This window comes from Oncorhynchus nerka, linkage group LG21 (assembly GCF_034236695.1).
Source record: "Oncorhynchus nerka isolate Pitt River linkage group LG21, Oner_Uvic_2.0, whole genome shotgun sequence".
NCBI classification, from domain to species: domain Eukaryota; kingdom Metazoa; phylum Chordata; class Actinopteri; order Salmoniformes; family Salmonidae; genus Oncorhynchus; species Oncorhynchus nerka.
In genome coordinates, this window is record NC_088416.1 from 13,738,234 (window position 1) to 13,759,709 (window position 21,476).

The window sequence follows — 21,476 nt, forward strand, 5'->3', positions numbered from 1 at the left end:
GAGCTCTGCTCAGCCTATAAACATGAAAGGTTAGATTTGATGTTCTACATTATTATTATTATTAGGGCAGCCATCAAAGTTATGAAAATGATGGCATGTTCTGAAAACTGACTTCAGGTTTTTGAGGAATCTGGCCTCGCAGGAAGACAGTTTTATTTTATATTTTATGGAGGTTTAATTCAGTTCTCTTTTTAGTATTTAACTAAATACTCTGTCTTTGGTAGGAGAGAGACCAGATGTATCACCGTTCCCACTGTGGAATGAGTTTTATTCAGTTGGAGAGCCTGAAGGAGCATGAGTGGACAAACACAGGAGAAAAGCCTTACTACTGCTCCCAGTGTAAAAACAGATTTTCACGAGTAGGGACCTAAAAGCTCATGAGTGAATACACACAGGAGAGAAGCCTTTCCAATGTTCCCAGTGTGGAAAGAGTTTTACCTGGTTAAGGAGCCTGAAGGAGCATAAGAGGACACACACAATAAAAGTCCAACCACTGCTCTCTCTGTGTGGAAGGGCATTTTCCCAGTCAGAGAACCTGAAATCACATGAGAGAATAGAAAGGCTGTATTGTGACTAATATTTTTGACTGAGAATTTTGTTTTTTGTTTTGTGCCACATGAAAACATATTGTTTATGATTATACCTGTCTATATAAGGTCCCACAGTTGGCAGTGCACGCAAGAGCAAATTACAAGCCGGGAAATCAAAGAAATTGCCAATAGAGCTCAGAGACAGGATTGTGTCGAGGCACAGATCTGGGAAAGGGTACCAAAAAATGTCTGCAGCATTGAAGGTCCCCAAGAACACAGTGGCCGCCATTATTCTTAAATAGAAGAAGTTTGGAACCACCAAGACTCTTCCTAGAGCTGGCCGCCCGCCAAACTGAGAATTGGGGGAGAAGGGCTTTGGTCAGGGAGGTGAGCAAGAACCCGATGTTCACTCTGACAGAGCTCCAGAGTTACTCTGTGGAATGATGGGTTATGAACTAACAGGTATAAATGATGGGTTATGAATTAACAGGTATAAATGATGGGTCATGAATTAACACATCCCCTGTGAGCCCAAGCATTTCAATACATTCAGGATGTTTTACGGTTCATGTGAAAAGTTTATGGTTACTGTAGGTGAGAGTAGTTTCTGAATGTGGCAATGTTAAGTCCTTTGTTTTGTCGTTATTTAGTATGGTCAGGGCGTGAGTTGGGGTGGGCAGTCTATGTTTGTTTTTCTATGTTGGTTTTTGAGTTCGGCCTAGTATGGTTCTCAATCAGAGGCAGCTGTCAATTTTTGTCCCTGATTGAGAATCATACTTAGGTAGCCTGGGTTTCACTTTTGGTTTGTGGGTGTTTGTTTCCGTGTGAGTGTTTGGGCCACACGGTACTGTTTCGGTTTTGTATATTTCACGTTTATTACTTTGTTCCAGTGTTCAGTTGTGTTTTTTTAAATAAATCAATATGGACACTTCCCACGCTGCGTTTTGGTCCAATCCTTACTCCTCCTCAGACTAAGAGGAGGAAATCCGTTACACAGTCTAACAGTTTGAAGGGCACAACTCCTGTTATTCTGGTTAAACAGTGAGAGACTGGTTGATAAAGGAGTGGGGATTTTTTTTTTTTACAATTAGGAAATAATATGTCATGTTTTACTCGTACCTCAGCCAGCATTGCAATTGGTGTCTGAAGCAGTGACATACTAGACCATGGCAGTAAATCTAATACTTAGGTGCTTTCAGTCATGCATGAACATTGTTACACATTTACATTTAAGTCATTTAGCAGACGCTCTTATCCAGAGCGACTTACAAATTGGTGCGTTCACCTTAAGACATCCAGTGGAACAGCCACTTTACAATAGTGCATCTAAATCTTTTAAGGGGGGTGAGAAGGATTACTTTATCCTATCCTAGGTATTCCTGAAAGAGGTGGGGTTTCAGGTGTCTCCTTACACCATGTAGGAGCAGTATAGACCTAGTCTGTTCATTATATACATTTACATGATGTATTGTTACACCATGTAGGAGCAGTATAGACCTAGTCTGTTCATTATATACATCTACATGATGTATTGTTACACCATGTAGGAGCAGTATAGACCTAGTCTGTTCATTATATACATCTACATGATGTATTGTTACACCATGTAGGAGCAGTATAGACCCAGTCTGTTCATTATATACATCTACATGATGTATTGTTACACCATGTAGGAGCAGTATAGACCTACAGTAGCTAGCTACTTATTTAGTTTGACTTAATGAAACTGCCTTAAATGTGCTGTATTAAAAAATATAGATTCTCACTAATCAATCAACATATTACTGTCTTTGTATGTCTCAATATAATAGTATTATTTTAAAAAATGCATTTCAAATAATGTTTGTCTGAAAATAAAATATGATCCTCAACTACGTTTCCCCTCCAGTCAGCAGACAGCGAAATGCGTCTTTCAGGTGACGCTGCCAGCCTGGCGTATAATCTAGTGGACGGGTCTTCAGAAACAGCTCGTCAACCACCTCGGTAGCTTGCTAGCCAACAAAGCCGAAAGATTCAAGCTATTTATACACTTTCGGTGTATATTAGCTACTGTGTTTTAGATACACTTCTGTCGTATCTACTTGTTAACCTATTTAATTGAATATTACGTTATTTTGTATTAGTCAGCTTTAGTATTTGGCTGGTTAAGTTAGCATTAGCCTAGTCGCTAACGATAGCTAGCTAGCTAACATCCCCGACCATGAGGTCAGTAAACATCTCCCCTCCTGTTAAAGAAGAGGTGGTCTGCTGGAAGGAGAAAGATGCTCTGGGGCTGAACATTGTCGTGAAAGAGGAGGAGGATTTCACAGTTAAAAAAGAAGTAGAAGGTGAGGCTGTTACAGTGAAAGAAGAGGAAGACTCGTTCAGAGTGAAAGAAGAGGATGTTACTGTGAAAGAAGAGGAGGGTGTAGTGAAGAAGGAAGGGGAGATTACTGTCACATTGAACGTTAAAGAGGAGGAGATTGGAGATCTGATTAACACCAGTAAGTACCGCCTTAAATTGTTTTTAGCTTTGGATATTCGGAGTTGGCTCGTCAATACCTCTTCAATGGAGGGCCCTAAAATGATGACTGATATGTATAGAATCAGACGACGTAGAGAGCAAGCTACCTCTTGTTTTCTCCGTTCCGTTTCCAAAAAGTGATTTAACATATATATTTGAGAAGGGTCTATCTGCTGACCGCAGACTGGGGGGCATGGCATGTAGTGATTTTCGTGTAGTGATGTTTTACTACACACCGAGCCCCCCAATAGTGCCATGCGAGAGTTGGGTTGGCTACACCAAAGATTATGGATATACTGACAAGATGTCTCTCCGCCCTAACAAGGGGAGTCGTTGTCCACAAAGCGGCACTGTGGGTTCTCTAGCTCCCGCCTACCCTTTCTTTGGATTGGTGGATAGTTCTTATTAATTGTAATACATTTTTTTATATTCTGAGGGTTGTTGACATCAACCGCCTGTATTCAATGGAGGGATGCAAAGCTACTAGCCTCATGGCATGAATATGCATAACCATCTGTAGACAACTTCTATAGGATTTTGGCTTCTGGACAACAGAATAAAGTTGATATGAAAACCAATAGAACAGGAGAGAAATGGCATAGCAGTGTGTCCAACAGGTAAATAAGTTGAAATACATTTGCCCAAATGATATAATTACTCCTGTCTATACATAAATAAATAAAATACTTTACCAGAAAGCATGACGTTTGCCACAGAGGAATCAGGGGTCATTAGCTTCTTAAAAAAAAAAAAACGAAAGTTTTGTTTCAAATCACAAGCTTGTAGGCTTATGCCTATTTGGGCAGTGCGTGTGGTAATAGGCCTCGCTGATTATTGAGTTGCGGCTGTCAGTGAAAAGCATCTCAAATAGGTGTGAAGATAATGTCTCTTGAGTTTAATTTAAAATGTTGAGAGAAGGGGAGGGTTGTGTGATGAAAATATAGTTGAGTCTCTCTTCAGAATGTCTTTCGCTGGCTTCCACCAATTCTTGTCCCTTCGTTGTTTCATTGTGTGAATTGATTGCCCTTAGATTGAGTTTATTATATCAATTCCCCATTACAAATGTCACTAGTAGTAAATGTACCGTTACTTCCTGTCATTTGGTTACATTCATTTCTGTTAATGCATGTATTAATTACAGTCATTTACCGTTGTCATTCTCGGAGTGGAAATGTTCTCTGTTTAAAACCTGCTACACTTGTGAGAAACCAGATTTGGTTTATTTCAGAAGCATCATTTACAAGATTTGTCGAATTTTTAATTGTCTTTTTGTTTGGAGTTCTCCATGTGAGCAATGAGCATGTCTGGTTTCTCTGACCTGGTAATGTTGAGGGGGCGCGTGTCTGGTTTCTCTGACCTGATAATGTTGAGGGAGTGCCCACCTGAGCATAGAACTACTTGGCCTGCTGTGCTGAAATGTAGGAAGTGTTGTTGTTTTTTTACATCCAAGCCAAAAATGTCACTCAACCAGAATCATATGAACTACTATATCATGTCTGCATTATAAATAGTCTATCACTAGTTAACTGAAATACTTACCACTCTTGGCTTTTGGAAAAGGACCAACACAGTCCACCAGAACCCTGCTGAAAGGTTTGTCAAAAGCAGGAATAGGCTGCAAAGATGCAACTGGAACAGCTTGGTTTGGTTTACCTGTCCTCTGGCAAACACCACAGGATTTACAGTGAGCCACAACATCCTGTTTCGGACATCTTGTTGACCCCAAGATGGCCTGCCATACTACCATCGTGAGCCAACCTCAGTATTTCTTGTCGAAGTATAACTGGAACAACAACTTGCTATAAACTGGGCCAATCGTCTTGCCCAGAAGTGGTGCGAAAACACCATTTCCTCATTAGAGCGCCGTTTCCTCGTTAGAATGCCATATCTGTCACAATTACCAACACGAACTTCATTAAACTCTTCTTCTGGGTGTATCTCAGCAAAAAGAGGGGAGAGGGAAACATCTTTACTCTGTTCATCAATCAGCTGCTTCCTAGACATCCAAGTGCCAACTGTAGGGATCCTCTCTTCATTCAGATGTTGTACAAACTCTCAACTTTGGGGTTTTCGAAGGAGAGGTAAACTCAGGAGGTTTATGAAATCAGGATCACCCATAAACGTCTCAGACAGATTGACCATGGTGGGATCGCTGACATCCTCAACACTAGACTTGCTCCCGGCTAATTTCTTAGACAGAGCACGTGTAACGGCACATGCTGGGATCACTTTAGGGTACTTTTCTGATAAACCATCAGGTTCCTCAATTCTGGGTTCCCTACAAACAACAGGATTTGGCACAACCTTCCCTCCAGCCAAATACTTTTCCAATTTGAATGAGACCCCCTTCACCAGTAGGCTAGGCTTCACTCCAACGACAACGGAATGAGAAATGTTTTAAGGTTATACCAAGGATCATTTTGCTATTTAATTTTGAATTGTAAGACCAGTGGAAGTATCAACAAAAAATATTCAAATTATTTTTATGTCAAAAATGTATTAGGCCATACTTCTGTAACCCATAGTAACACATTGGATAACATTCACAATCTGGAACAACAGTAACCATAGTAACTAGAGGTCGACCAAATATCATTTTTCAACGCCGATACCGATTATTGGAGGACCAAAAAAAGCCGATACCGATTTAATAGGCCAATTTTCTTTTCTCCATTTTATTATTATTATTATTATTTTTATTCAAATGTTTAATTTGTAATAATGACAATTACAACAATACTGAATGAACACTTATTTTAACTTAATACATCAGTAAAATCAATTTAGCCTCAAATAGATAATGAAACGGGTTCAATTTGATTTAAATAATTCAAAAACAAAGTGTTGGAGAAGAAAGTAAAAGTGCAATATGTGCCATGTAAGAAAGCTAACGTTTAAGTTCCTTGCTTAGAACATGAGAACATATGAAAGCTGGTGGTTCCTTTTAACATGATTCTTCAGTATCACCAGGCAAGAAGTTTTAAGTTGTAATTATTATAGGACTATTTCTCTCTATATGATTTGTATTTCATATACAGTGGGGCAAAAAAGTATTTAGTCAGCCACCAATTGTGCAAGTTCTCCCACTTAAAAAGATGAGAGGCCTGTAATTTTCATCATAGGTACACTTAAACTATGACAGACAAAATGAAGAAAAACAATCTAGAAAATCACATTGTAGGACTTTTAATGAATTTATTTGCAAATTATGGTGGAAAACTTTTGTTATTGACCAAATACTTATTATCTCAATACTTTGTTATATACCCTTTGTTGGCAATGACAGAGGTCAAAAGTTTTCTGTAAGTCTTCACAAGGTTTTCACACACTGTTGCTGGTATTTTGGCCCATTCCTCCATGCAGATCTCCTCTAGAGCAGTGATGTTTTGGGGCTGTTGCTGGGCAACACAGACTTTCAACTCCCTTCAAAGATTTTCTATGGGGTTGAGATCTGGAGACTGGCTAGGCCACTCCAGGACCTTGAAATGCTTCTTATGAAGCCACTCCTTTGTTGCCCGGGCGGTGTGTTTGGGATTATTGTCATGCTGAAAGACCCAGCCACGTTTCATCTTCAATGCCCTTGCTGATGGAAGGAGGTTTTTACTCAAAATCTCACGATACATGGCCCCATTCATTCTTTCCTTTACAAGGATCAGTCGACCTTGTCCCTTTGCAGAAAAACAGCCCCAAAGCATGATATTTCCACCCCCATGCTTCACAGTAGGTATGGTGTTCTTTGGATGCAACTCAGCATTCTTTGTCCTCCAAACACGACGAGTTGAGTTTTTACCAAAAAGTTATATTTTGGTTTCATCTGACCATATGACATTCTCCCAATCTTCTTCTGGATCATCCAAATGCTCTCTAGCAAACTTCAGACTGCAGGATTTGAATCCCTTGCGGCATAGTGCGTTACTGATGGTAGGTCATTCACTAGGTCCCCCGTGTGGTTCTGGGATTTTTGCTCAATGTTCTTGTGATCATTTTGACCCCACGGGGTGAGATATTGCGTGGAGCTCCAGATCGAGGGTCATCAGTTGTCTTGTACGTCTTCCATTTCCTAATAATTGCTCGCACAGTTGATTTCTTCAAACCAAGCTGCTTACCTATTGCAGATTCAGTCTTCCCAGCCTGGTGCAGGTCTACAATTTTGTTTCTGGTGTCCTTTGACAGCTCTTTGATCTTGGCCATAGTAGAGTTTGGAGTGTGACTGTTTAGGTTGTGGACAGGTGTCTTTTATATTGATAACAAGTTCAAACAGGTGCCATTAATACAGGTAACAAGTGGAGGACAGAGGAGCCTCTTAAAGAAGAAGTTACAGGTCTGTGAGAGCCAGAAATCTTGCTTGTTTGTAGGTGACCAAATACTTATTTTCCACCATACTTTGCAAATAAATTCATTAAAAAATTCAATTCAATTCAAGGGCTTTATTGTACGACGATCGCCGAGCGCCACCCGAACAAGAAGGGGAGTCACCTTCGGTAATATTCGTGACACACATCAACAACAGCCACCCTCGAAGCAGCGTTACCCATCGCTCCACAAAATCCGTGACCCTTGCAGATCAAGGGGAACAACTTCTCCAAGTCTCAGAGCGAGTGACATTTGAAACGCTATTAGCGCGCACCCCGCTAACTAGCTAGCCATTTCACATCGTTTGCACCAGCCTAATCTCTGGAGTTGATAGGCTTGAAGTCATAAACAGCTCAATGCTTGAAGCATTGCGAAGAGCTGCTGGCGAAACGCACAAAAGTGCTGTTTGAATGAATACTTACGAGCCTGCTGGTGCCTACCACTGCTCAGTCAGACTGCTCTATCAAATCATAGACTTAATTATAATAAACACACAGAAATAGGAGCCTTTGGTCATTCATATGGTAAAATCCGGAAACTATCATCTTGAAAGCAAACCGTTTATTCTTTCAGTGAAATACGGAACCGTTGTGTATTTTGTCTAACGGGTGGCATCTATAAGTCTAATTATTTCTGTTACATTGCACAACCTTCAATGTTATGTCACTATGTAAAATTCTGGGAAATTAGTTCGCAATGAGCCAGGCTGCCCAAACGGTTGCATATACCCCGACTCTGCGTGCAATGAACGCAAGAGAAGTGACACAATTTCACCTGGTTAATATTACCGGCTAACCCGGATTTCTTTTAGCTAAATATGCAGATTTAAAAATATATACTTCTGTGTATTGATTTTAAGAAAGGCATTGATGTTTATGGTTAGCTACACGTTGGAGCAACGACAGTCCTTTTTCTTGAATGCGCACCACATCGATTATATGCAACGCAGGACATGCTAGATAAACTAGTAATATCATCAACCATGTGTAGTTAACTATTGATTATAATTAAAAAAAAAAAAAAAATTATAAGATAAGTTTAATGCTAGCTAGCAACTTACCATGGCTTCTTACTGCATTCGCGTAACAAGCAGGTGGTTAGAGGGTTTGACCAGGGTAGGGGGCAGCATTCGGAATTTTGGATGAAAAGCATGCTCAAATTAAACAGCCTGCTACTTGGGGCCCAGAAGATATGATATGCATATAACTGGTAGATGTGGATAGAAAACACTCAAAAGTTTCTGAAACTGTTAAAATAGTGTCTGTGAGTATAACAGAACTGATTTGGCAGGCAAACACCTGAGAAAAATCCATTCAGTAAGTCGTTTTTTTTCTCTATTCAATGCCATTACAGTATCCATTGACTTAGGACTCCATTTGCAGTTCCTATGCCTTCCACTAGATGTCAACAGTCTTTAGAAATTGTTTCAGGCTTGTATTCTTATCAATGAGTGAATAAGACCAGTCTGAGTGGACCCTACTGTGTCGCAGAGCTTTTTCAAGTGCAAGTGCATTTCTTGTTTACCATTTTGACGACGTTATTGTCCGGAAATATTATAGATCATTTAGGCTAAAAACAACCTGAGGATTGAATTTAAACATCGTTTGACATGTTTCTATGAACTTTACAGATACAATTTTGATTTTTTTTTGTCTGCCTGTTTTGACTGCGTTTGAGCCTGTGGATTACTGAAGAAAATGTGCAAACAAAACAGAGGTTTTTGGATATAAAGAGACTTCATCAAACAAAAGGAACATTTATTGAGTAAATTAATGTCTTCTGATTGCCACCATATGAAGATCATCAAAGGTAAGGGATACATTTTTATCTCTATTTCTGAGTTTTGTAACGCTTCTGCTTGGCTGGTTACTGTTTGTAATAATTTATCAACTGGGCTATGTTCTGGGCTAGGTACGCTTTCGCCGAATAGCATTTTATAAATCTGACACCGTGGTTGGATTAACAAGAAGTTAATATTTAAACCTATGTAAAAATGTTTTGTTTTCTGAATTTTTATAAAGAGCATATCTGTATTTGAATTTGGCTCTCTGCAATCTCAATGGATGTTGGCCAGATGGGAAGCTAGCGTCCCACATACCCTAGATAGGTTAACTGTAAGGTTGCAAGATTGAATCCCCGAGATGACAAGGTAAAAATCTGTCATTCTGCCCCTGAGCAAGGCAGTTAACCCACTGTTCCTAGGCCGTCATTGAAAATAAGAATACGTTCTTAACTGACTTGCCTAGTTACAGTGGGGAGAAAAGTATTTGATACACTGCCGATTTTGCAGGTTTTCCTACTTACAAAGCATGTAGAGGTCTGTAATTTTTTTAATCAAAGGTACACTTCAACTGTGAGAGACGGAAACTAAAACAAAAATCCAGAAATTACATTAAGTAATTAATTAGCATTTTATAGCATGACAAAAGTATTTGATACATCAGAAAAGCAGAACTTAATATTTGGTACAGAAACCTTTGTTTGCAAATACAGAGATCAAACGTTTCCTGTAGTTCGTGACCAGGTTTGCACACACTGCAGCAGGGATTTTGGCCCACTCCTCCATACAGACCTTCTCCAGATCCTTCAGGTTTCGGGGCTGTCGCTGGGCAATACAGACTTTCAGCTCCCTCCAAAGATTTTCTATTGGGTTCAGGTCTGGAGACTGGCTAGGCCACTCCAGGACCTTGAGATGCTTCTTACGGAGCCACTCCTTAGTTGCCATGGCTGTGTGTTTCGGGTTGTTGTCATGCTGGAAGACCCAGCCACGACCCATCTTCAATGCTCTTACTGAGGGAAGGAGTTTGTTGGCCAAGATCTTGCGATACATGGCCCCTTCCATCCTCCCCTCAATACGGTGCAGTCGTCCTGTCCCCTTTGCAGAAAAGCATCCCCAAAGAATGATGTTTCCACCTCCATGCTTCACAGTTGGGATGGTGTTCTTGGGGTTGCACTCATCCTTCTTCTTCCTCCAAACACGGCGAGTGGAGTTCAGACCAAAAAGCTATTTTTGTCTCATCAGACCACATGACCTTCTCCCATTCCTCCTCTGGATCATCCAGATGGTCATTGGCAAACTTCAGATGGGCCTGCACATGCGCTGGCTTGAGCAGGGGGACCTTGCGTGCGCTGCAGGATTCTAATCCGTGACGGCGTAGTGTGTTACTAATGGTTTTCTTTGAGACTGTGGTCCCAGCTCTCTTCAGGTCATTGACCTGCTGTGTAGTTCTGGGCTGATCCCTCACCTTCCTCATGATCATTGATGCCCCACGAGGTGAGCCTCAGACCGAGGGTGATTGACCGTCATCTTGAACTTCTTCCATTTTCTAATAATTGCGCCAACAGTTGTTGCCTTCTCACCAAGCTGTTTGCCTATTGTCCTGTAGCCCGTCCCAGCCTTGTGCAGGTCTACAATTTTATCCCTGATGTCCTTACACAGCTCTCTGGTCTTGGCCATTGTGGAGAGGTTGGAGTCTGTTTGATTGAGTGCACAATCGAGAGCATCCTGGCGGGCTGTATCACCGCCTGGTACTGCAACTGCTCCGCCCTCAACCGTAAGGCTCTCCAGAGGGTAGTGAGGTCTGCACAACGCATCACCGGGGGCAAACTACCTGCCCTCCAGGACACCTACACCACCCGATGTTACAGGAAGGCCATAAAGATCATCAAGGACAACAACCACCCGAACCACTGCCTGTTCACCCCGCTATCATTCAGAAGGCGAGGTCAGTACAGGTGCATCAAAGCTGGGACCGAGAGACTGAAAAACAGCTTCTATCTCAAGGCCATCAGACTGTTAAACAGCCACCACTAACATTGAGTGGCTGCTGCCAACACACTGTCATTGACACTGACCCAACTCCAGCCACTTTAATAATGGGAATTGATGGGAAATGATGTAAATATATCACTAGCCACTTTAAACAATGCTACCTTATATAATGTTACTTACCCTACATTATTAATCGCATATGCATACGTATATACTGTACTCTACATCATCGACTGCATCCTTATGTAATACATGTATCACTAGCCACTTTAACTATGCCACTTTGTTTACTTTGTCTACATACTCATCTCATATGTATATACTGTACTCGATACCATCTACTGTATGCTGCTCTGTACCATCACTCATTCATATATCCTTATGTACATATTCTTTATCCCCTTACACTGTGTATAAGACAGTAGTTTTAGAATTGTTAGTTAGATTACTTGTTGGTTATCACTGCATTGTCGGAACTAGAAGCACAAGCATTTCGCTACACTCGCATTAACATCTGCTAACCATGTGTATGTGACAAATAAATTTGATTTGATTTGATTTTGAGTGTGTGGACAGGTAACGAGTTCAAACAGGTGCAGTTAATACAGGTAATGAGTGGAGAACAGGAGGGCTTCTTAAAGAAAAACTAACAGGTCTGTGAGAGCCGGAATTCTTACTGGTTGGTAGGTGAACAAATACTTATGTCATGCAATAAAATGCAAATTCATTACTTAAAAGTCATATAATGTGATTTTCTGGATTTTTGTTTTCGTCTCTCACAGTTGAAGTGTACCTATGATAGAAATTACAGACCTCTACACTTTGTAAGTAGGAAAACCTGCAAAATCGGCAGTGTATCAAATACTTGTTCTCCCCACTCTACATGTTATTCAATCATTGCACCCACACTGCTCGCGCGTGCCAACAAGCGTCTGCGTTGCCAGGCGCTAAAATACATGTCCCAGTCTCTGACCTCCCAATAGTCTCATCGTTGTCGGTGGTCAGGCCTACCACTGTTGTGTCATCGGCAAACTTAATGATGATGTTGGAGTCGTGCCTGGCCGTGCAGTCATGAGTGAACAGGGAGTACAGGACTGGACTGAGCATGCACCCCTTCGGGGCCCCTGTGTTGATGATCAGCATGGCAGATGTGTTGTTACCTACCCTTACCACCAGGAGCAGCCCCTCAGGAAGTCCAGGATCCAGTTGCAGAAGGAGGTGTTTAGTCCCAGGGTCCTTAGTTTTTTTATGAGCTATGGGTGCAGTATGTTGTTGAACACTGAGCTGTAGTCAATGAATAGCACTCCCACATAGGTGTTCCTTTTGTCCAGGTGGGAAAGGGCAGTGTGGAGTGCAATAGAGATTGCATCATCTGTGGATCTTTTTGGGTGGTATGCAAATTGGAGTGGGTCCAGGGTTTCTGGGATGATGGTGGTGATGTGAGCCATGACCAGCCTTTCAAAGCACTTCATGGCTTTAGATGTGTGAGTGCTACGGGTCGGGTCGGTAGTAATTTAGGCAGGTTACCTTAGTGTTCTTGGGCACAGGGACTATGGTGGTCTGCTTGAAGCATGTTGGTATTACAGACTCAGACAGGGAGAAGTTGAAAATGTCAGTAAAGACATTTGCCAGTTGATTAGCGCCGTCTGGCCCTGTGGCCTTGTGGATGTTGACCTGTTTAAAGGTCTTACTCACATCGGCTGTGGAGAGCCTGATCACACAGTTGTCCGGAACAGCTGATGCTCTAATGCATGCTTCAGTGTTACTTGCCTTGAAGTGAACATAGAAGTGATTTAGCTCACCTGGTAGGCTCGTGTCACTGGACAGCTCGCGGCTGTGCTTCCCTTTTGTAGTCTGTAATGGATTGCAAGCCCTGCCGCATCCGACGAGCCTCGGATCCGGTGTAGTACGTTTCACTCTTAGACCTGTATTTACGCTTTGCCTGTTTGGTGGTTCGTCGGAGGGCATAGCAGGATTTCTTATAAGCTTCCGGGTTAAAGTCCCGCTCCTTGAAAGCAGCAGCTCTACCCTTTAGCTCAGTGCAGATGTTGCCTGTAATCCATGGCTTCTGTTTGAGGTATGTACGTATGGTCACTGTGGGGACGAAGTCATCGATGCACTTATTGATGAACCCAGTGACTGATGTGGTGTGCTCCTCAATGCCATCGGAAGAATCCCGGAACATATTCCAGTCTGCTAGCAAAACAGTCCTGTAGTTTGACAACTCTTTTTTTATTGACCGAGTCACTGGTGCTTCCTGCTTTAGTTTTTTCTTGTAAGCAGGAATCAGGAGGATAGAATTATGGCCAAATTTTCCAAATGGAGGGCAAGGGAGAGCTTTGTCTCTGTGTGTGGAGTAAAGGTGGTCTAGAGTTTTGTGTCATGTTGGTAGAAATGACGAAAAAAATGATTTTAGTTTCCCGGCATTAAAGTCCCCGACCACAAGGAGCGCCGCCTCTGGATGAGCATTGTCCTGTTTACTTTTGGCCATATACAGCTCATTGAGTACTGTCTTAGTGTCAGCACCGGTTTGTGGTGCTATATAGACAGCTACGAAAAATACAGATGAAAACTCTCTTGGTAAATAGTGTGGTCTACAGCTTATCATGAGGTTCTCTACCTCAGGCGAACAAAACCTTGAAACTTCCTTAGATTTTGTGCACCAGCTGTTGTTTACAAATTTATATACAGTGGCAAGAAAAGTATGTGAACCCTTTGGAATTACCTGTATTTCTGCTTAAATTGGTCATAAAATATGATCTGATCTTCATCTAAGTCACAACAATAGACAAACACAGTCTGTTTAAACTAATAACAAACAAACAATTATACATTTTCATGTCTTTTATTAAACACACTGTGTAAACATTCACAGTGCAGGGTGGGAAAAGTATGTGAACCCTTGGATTTAATAACTGGCTGACCCTCTTTTGGCAGCAATAACCTCAACCAAACGTTTTCTGTAGTTGCGGACCAGACCTACACAATGGACAGGAAGAATTTTGGACCAGTCCTCTTTACAAAACTGTTTCAGTTCAGCAATATTCTTGGGATATCTGGTGTGAACCGCTCTCTTGAAGTCATACCACTGCATCTCAATCGGGTTGAGGTCAGCACTTTGCCTGGGCCACTCCAGGAGCTTTTTCTGTTGAAGCCATTCTGTTGATTTACTTCTGTGTTTTGGATTGTTGTCCTGTTGCATCACCCAAGTTATGGGTCCTTCAGTAGGTCTATGTTATTGTTTGGTGTACAAACCAGAGGTCGGCCGATTAATTGGAATGGACGATTTCAGGTTTTCATAACAATCGGATATCGGTATTTTTGGACACCGATTTTGCTGATTTAAAAAAAAATTATAATACATTTAAAAAATGTATATTTTTTTACACCTTTAATTAATCTTTATTTAACTAGGCAAGTCAGTTAACACATTCTTATTTTCAACGACGGCCTAGGAACGGTGGGTTAACCTCTTAAATCTAGGGGGCAGAATTTTCACTTTTGGATAAATAGTGTGCCCAATTTCAACTTCCTGCTACTCATGCCAAGAATATAAGATATGCATATTATTCATATATTTGGATTGAAAACACTCTGAAGTTTCTAAAACTGTTTGAATCATGTCTGTGAGTATAACATAACTTATGTAGCAGGCAAAACCCCGAGGACTAACTGTTCAGAATTTTTCCCCCTCTCTGTTCCCTATTTTGTCTTTGCCCTTGGATATTTAATAGGAACCTATTTTCAGTTCCTACCGCTTCCACTGGATGTCGCCAGTCTTTGGAATATGGTTGAGGTTATTCCTTTGTGCTATGAAGAAGTAGGCAAACTCAGAATTTAGGACACTTTTGTGAGTTGCGCAAGACGTGAAATAGAGTGCTGGTTTATTTTCTTTCCTGTATTGAATACAGATTGCCCCGTCTACAATTTGGTAGGTTATTAACCTTTAAAAATACCTTAAAGTTGTATTACAAAAGTAGTTTGAAATATTTTGTCAAAGTTTATAGGCAACTTTTGAAATGACGTTGCGTTTTTGTAAGCTGTTTTTTTTCTGGATCAAACAAGCTTTATAAATGGAAATTTCCGATATATATGGACGGAATTAATCGAACAAAAGGACCAATTGTGATGTTTATGGGACATATTGGAGTGCCAACAAAAGAAGCTCGTCAAAGGTAATGCATATTTTATATTTTATTTCAGCGTTTTGTGTAGCGCCTGCTATGCTAGCTCCTTTGTTTACTGCTGGTGCAGATGGTGCAGGCTATCAGATAATAGCTTCTTATGCTTTCGCCAAAAAGCATTTTTTAAATCTGACATGTTGGCTGGATTCACAACGAGTGTAGCTTTAATTGAGTATCTTACATGTGATTTAATGAAAGTTTGAATTTTATAGCATTTTATTTGAATCTGGCGCTCTGCATTTCCCCCAGCAATTGAGGTTTTAACTGTCTCGTTCAGAGACAGATTTTCACCAGGTCAGCTTGGGGGATCCAATCTTGCAACCTTACAGTTAACTAGTCCAACGCAATAACGACCGTTGCACTCCACAAGGAGACTGACTGCCTGTTACGCAAATGCAGTAAGCCAAGGTAAGTTGCTAGCTAGCATTAAACTTATCTTATAAAAAACAATCAATCAATCATAATCACTAGTTAACTACACATGGTTGATGATATTACTAGATATTATCTAGCGTGTCCTGCATTGCGTATAATCTGACTGAGTATACAGGTATCTAAGTATATGACTGAGCGGTGGTAGGCAGAAGCAGGCGCATTCATTCAAACAACACTTTAGTGCGTTTTGCCAGCAGCTCTTCGTTGTGCGTCAAGCATTGCGCTGTTTATGACCTCAAACCTATCAACTCCCGAGATGAGGCTGGTGTGACCGAAGTGAAATGGCTGGCTAATAGCGTTTCAAACGTCACTCGCTCCGAGCCTTGGGGTGGTTGTTTCCCTTGCTCTGCATGGGTAACGCTGCTTCGAGGGTGGCTGTTGTCGTTGTGTTCCTGGTTTGAGCCCAGGGAGGAGCAAGGAGAGGGACGGAAGCTATACTGTTACACTGGCAATACTAAAGTGCCTATAAGAACATCCAATAGTCAAAGGTTAATGAAATACAAATGGTATAGAGGGAAATAGTCCAATAATTTCTATAATAACTACAACCTAAAACTTCTTACCTGGGAATATTGAAGTCTCATGTTAAAAGGAACCACCAGCTTTCATATGTTCTCATGTTCTGAGCAAGGAACTGAAATGTTAGCTTTCTTACATATTGCACTTTTACTTTCTTCTCCAACACTTTGTTTTTGCATTATTTAAACCAAATTGAACATGTTTCATTATTTCTTTGAGGCTAAATTTATTTTATTGATGTATTATATTAAGTTAAAATAATGGTTCATTCAGTATTGTTGTAATTGTCATTTATTACAAATTTTTAAAAAATTAAACGGCCGATTAGTCGGTATCGGCTTTGAAAAATCATAATTGGTCGACCTCTAGTACACACCCTCATTGTCAGGAGGATGGCAAAGCTAACCAAAGAACATTTTACTGGTTGAAGTGTTTAATGTATAAAGCAGTTGATTTGTGACAATGACACAAACATATTAAGCAGGAGATTCAAGCGAGCCTTACAATTATAATCCAAAAATAATGTGAAATGCACTCATAAGCAACCTGGAAATGGAGGCTATTTTTGCAGTGAGTGTCCTTGAGTAGCACTCCTGATCTTGCGGTGATAGTGAGCTGTAATATTCAGAATACATGCTCACCATTTCTGCTCAAGGCAGATATACTACATCAATAACTATCGGTTTCCTCAAAAGCAGGGAGGTGTTTCTGCAATCAAATTGTTTGTGCATCGGCCCCACGCCGCAATTTTAGCAAACAGAAAGGGCTTAGGATTTCAACAACTTTAACTTATTTCTAGTTACCATTAATGTGAAAACAAGACAAAATATGATTGTTGCTATTCTTGACTTTCTTAATTGTCAAATCATTTAACAGACGTCAATTGTTGTACAATTTCATGGGTATGCTCTGGGCATCACCTTTCACATCAAAAAAAACTGTGAATTTCTTCTGTTGTGGGCCTTTTTAACCATCTGTCTGACTTTGTCATTCATACAGGAGAGAGACAGGACTATCGTGGATCCTCTGGGGAGTCTCAACATCATCATGAAGCTGAAGGGGAAGAGAATAAACTCTCCAGATCAGAACTCCTCAAGAAACACCAGCAGAGACCCACAGGGAATACATCTTACTGCAAATCTACATCAGAACTTAAAATACACTCGCGAGTACACACAGGAGAGAAAGCTCACCACTGTTTTGATTGTGGGAAGAGTTACTCAAGATCAGATGCACTTAAAGTACACCTGAGAATTCACACTGGAGAGAAACCTTTTCGCTGTGATCAATGTGGGAAGAGTTTTACTCAACCAAACAGCCTGATAGTACACCAGCGGACACACACAGGAGAGAAACCTTATGGCTGTGATCAATGTGGGAAGAAATTTACTGTGTCAAACTCCTTGATCGTGCACCAGAGAATACACACAGGAGAGAAACCTTATAGCTGTCGTCAATGTGGGAAGAGTTTTACTCAACCAAACAGCCTGAAAGTACACCAGCGGACACACACAGGAAAGAAATCTTATGGCTGTGATCAATGTGGGAAGAAATTTACTGTGTCAAACTCCTTGATCGTGCACCAGAGAATACACACAGGAGAGAATCTTTACCATTGTTCAGATTGTGGGAAAAGCTTTTCAACATCATGGTCATTGAAGGTGCACCATAGAACACACACAGGAGAGAAACCTTATGGCTGTGATCAATGTGGGAAGAAATTTACTGTGTCAAACTCCTTGATCGTGCACCAGAGAATACACACAGGAGAGAAATCGTATAGCTGTAGTCAATGTGGGAAGAGTTTTACTCAACCAGATAGCCTGACAGTACACCAGCGGACACACACAGGAGAGAAACCTTATAGCTGTTATCAATGTGGGAAGAGATTTACTGTGTCGAACTCCTTGACAGTGCACCAGAGAATACACACAGGAGAGAAACCTTTTAGCTGTCAATGTGGGAAGAATTGTACCACATCTAGCCAACTAATTGTGCACCAGAGAACACACACAGGAGAGAAGCCCTATAGCTGTGATCAATGTGGGAAGAGTTTTGGTACATCTGGCTGTCTAACGACACACCAGAGAACACACACAGGAGAGAAACCTTATAGCTGTAGTAAATGTGGGAAGAGTTTTACTCACTTTAGCAGCCTGATAGTACACCAGCGGACACACACAGGAGAGAAACCTTTTAGCTGTGATCAATGTGGGAAGAGTTTTACTACATCTGGATATCTGACTATACACCAGAGAACACACACAGGTGGACAAACTTTGTAGCTGTGATCAATGTGACAAGAGATTCAAAGCCCGATGTCCAATATACATTTGGTTGAAAGTGAAAGTTGAGATGTTTTTCTGGTCGTTTTTTTTATTACTTGAAAACAACTTAATGTCAACGTACTTGCAGCCTAGCCTATACACAAGGACACAATATAATAAATTAGTCTATAATCAATTTTATTAACAATCCTACATCACTCCAGTATTTCATGACAACATTCAAGTGCTAATTGTCTTTATTCCACTACTGAAGAAGCATGACTCAAATCACCTACTCATATTTAAAACATTCAGTCTGACAAAATATATTTTAAAAATCATTATTCCATGCCTCACCACTAAGTGAATTATTGCCAATATATATATTAACAAATGAGTGCACATTTGGTTTTGATAATTCATATTTGCAATTCATGTAACATTTATTAGACATTTATGCAACCAACTGACCATTTTTGGGTACACTTATATTGATTTCTTGCCCTAATTTTAGAATATCAGGAATCATTCTCAGATGTGCCAACCTAAATGTACCAGAGCATGACATTGGGGACTGGGCCCCGATCCAACAACATGCCTATCGAGTGAACCCTGAAAAGAGAGAGAAGCTCTGCATTGAGGTGGAAAGTTACTACGAATATTGCAGGAGTTTCCTCTTGAAATCAGACATTAAGTTTTACGAAGAAGAGAGTTCTAGAAGCTAGTGAGTTTTAGGATTCTATAGAAAGAAAAATGGTAAAAAAAATAATACGATTGTATATTATTATTTAGAAATGTTTTTTCTTGTTTTTAATTGTTGACAGCCAGTAGACACCATGTTTATATTGTTGAAGGTGAAGTATTGTAGTTGATTATAATGTGAAATGGAAGTTTTTTCTGTTGGTGGTGAGCAAACTTGTCCATCAAACATATAGGATATATTTGTTGTCTTAAGGTGTTACAGGCTTTGTTTTTTTAATGTTTTGAGGTTGGACTTTAGCACATATAGCTCGTTAGCACGTACTGATTGGTGTCACCTCATTAGTCAGTATATGGTACACCTGTGCTGGATTGTCAATCTCGTTAGTTGGAAGGTGTTTCACCTGATCTGGTCCAGGTTCTATTTAAGAGTGTCTGGCCCAGTGCTCCAGTTGTCTTGATAGATGTGGGGTTGGATATTGCATCCAATTAATATTTTAATCAATGGCATTTCCTTAGTCTTTCAGTTATTGTTTGTGTACTAAATATTTGTTTATTTTCATAGTTCTTTCCTGTGAATCTGTTGTGTTGTAGAAATAAAGCTTGATTTGATTTGAACATATTGTGAGACAAAAGAACCCAATGACATCAACAGACTAGCAAAACCAATGAACAAATATGTGCAAAAGCAACACATATCTTAGTAGGAAAAACAGTATATCTTCCACTATGTTAAAATAGCATGGTATGTACGTTTAGTATCACTTTTCAACCAACCCAGTTCATTTGTTGAAGATGAAACATTTTGAAATCAACAATACGTCAAAGGATTCAACTACTGAAAACTGAAACAAACATGGATCAAACAGATCCAGCCTGCTGAAGGCTTGGTGGAATGGTAAACACCACCCCCGGCTCTACCAGGGGCTTGAGGTGGTCTCCCACAGCTCTGCTTATGTCATGTTCTGTGGCGTTGCCGTTCCATTCTTGGCCCCTGGCGTTGCCCATCCTTCTAGATCTGAACCTATTGGAGTGATCAGATGACAGTAGTTTTTATGCCAGGTGTAACTGAGGCCATAGATGTTCCATATCCATTACCGGTTCCAAATTTCTTGACTGCCCCTGCAACACAGAAACACATTTAGTCACATGGGGCGGCAGGGTAGCCTATTTAGTGGCATCCATGCTATGTCAAATGCCCATCCTTCTAGATCTGAACCTAATGCAGCTTGGAGTGATCAGATGACAGTAGTTACATTTAGGTGCCAGGTGTAACTGAGGCCATAGATGCTCCATATCCATTACTTTGAATGTTTTATTTTTATTTTTTTACCTTTATTTAACTAGGTAAGTCAGTTAAGAACAAATTCTTAGAGCGTTGGACTCGTAACCAGAAGGTTGCAAGTTCAAACCCCCGAGCTGACAAGGTACAAATCTGTCGTTCTGCCCCTGAACAGGCAGTTAACCCACTGTTCCTAGGCCGCCATTGAAAATAAGAATTTGTTCTTAACTGACTTGCCACAGAGTGTAGGGCTGACCAGCTACATTATTGAAATTGTTATCAAATAAAGGTTGATTGTTTGAAGAGATGACAAAGTCTCTCCTGATTGGTTAGAATTTCCACCACAATGTGCAGTAACAATGTTAGACCAGACTCATACAGAATGAATGACTGACTTCCCAGTTCAACATCAGTTCACCGTCTCACCTCATACTGTATTGGAGCAGCAGCAGCTGACTGCCCAGTTCACCGTCTCACCTCATACTGTATTGGAGCAGCAGCAGCTGACTTGATCGTTGATGCTAATCAGCATGTTTTGAATCTGAGATTAAATAGAGCCGACTACAACTCTAAAAATTAAGGGTTCAACTGGAGTTGTTCTCAGATGCCCTAAGAACCGTGGGGTTCTTGGTCAATGAAAAACACCCCCAAAAGGTTCTTCAAAGAACTTGTTAGAAGGTGGGTTCATCGAGGAACCTCCGTTGTTGCTGGACTTCTTCCGGGAACTTCGCAATTACAACTGAAAACGATGGTGACAAGTTTAAAAGGTTAAATTGGGTTGATGTTTGGCTCTGAATATGTCTCGAAATAATTAATATAATAATATAACATACTAATAATGAATAAAGAAGATAATGATGGTTTTCTGTGAATATATTCCACAACGTTACTATAGTTAATTACCGTAAATATTAGAAAGCCGGGTTTGACCG

General features: G+C 40.6%; 1 protein-coding gene across 1 annotated transcript; it reads left to right on the top strand.

The window, feature by feature from the left end:
- Positions 1 to 2,486: 2,486 nt before the first annotated feature.
- LOC115115311 (zinc finger protein ZFP2-like) lies at positions 2,487 to 19,884 on the top strand. Its single transcript, XM_029643810.2, has 2 exons — positions 2,487 to 3,013; positions 17,296 to 19,884. Exons 1-2 carry the CDS (start codon positions 2,731 to 2,733, stop codon positions 18,579 to 18,581), a joined length of 1,569 nt encoding a protein of 522 aa, XP_029499670.2. The 5' UTR covers positions 2,487 to 2,730; the 3' UTR covers positions 18,582 to 19,884.
- The last annotated feature ends 1,592 nt before the right edge of the window (positions 19,885 to 21,476 follow it).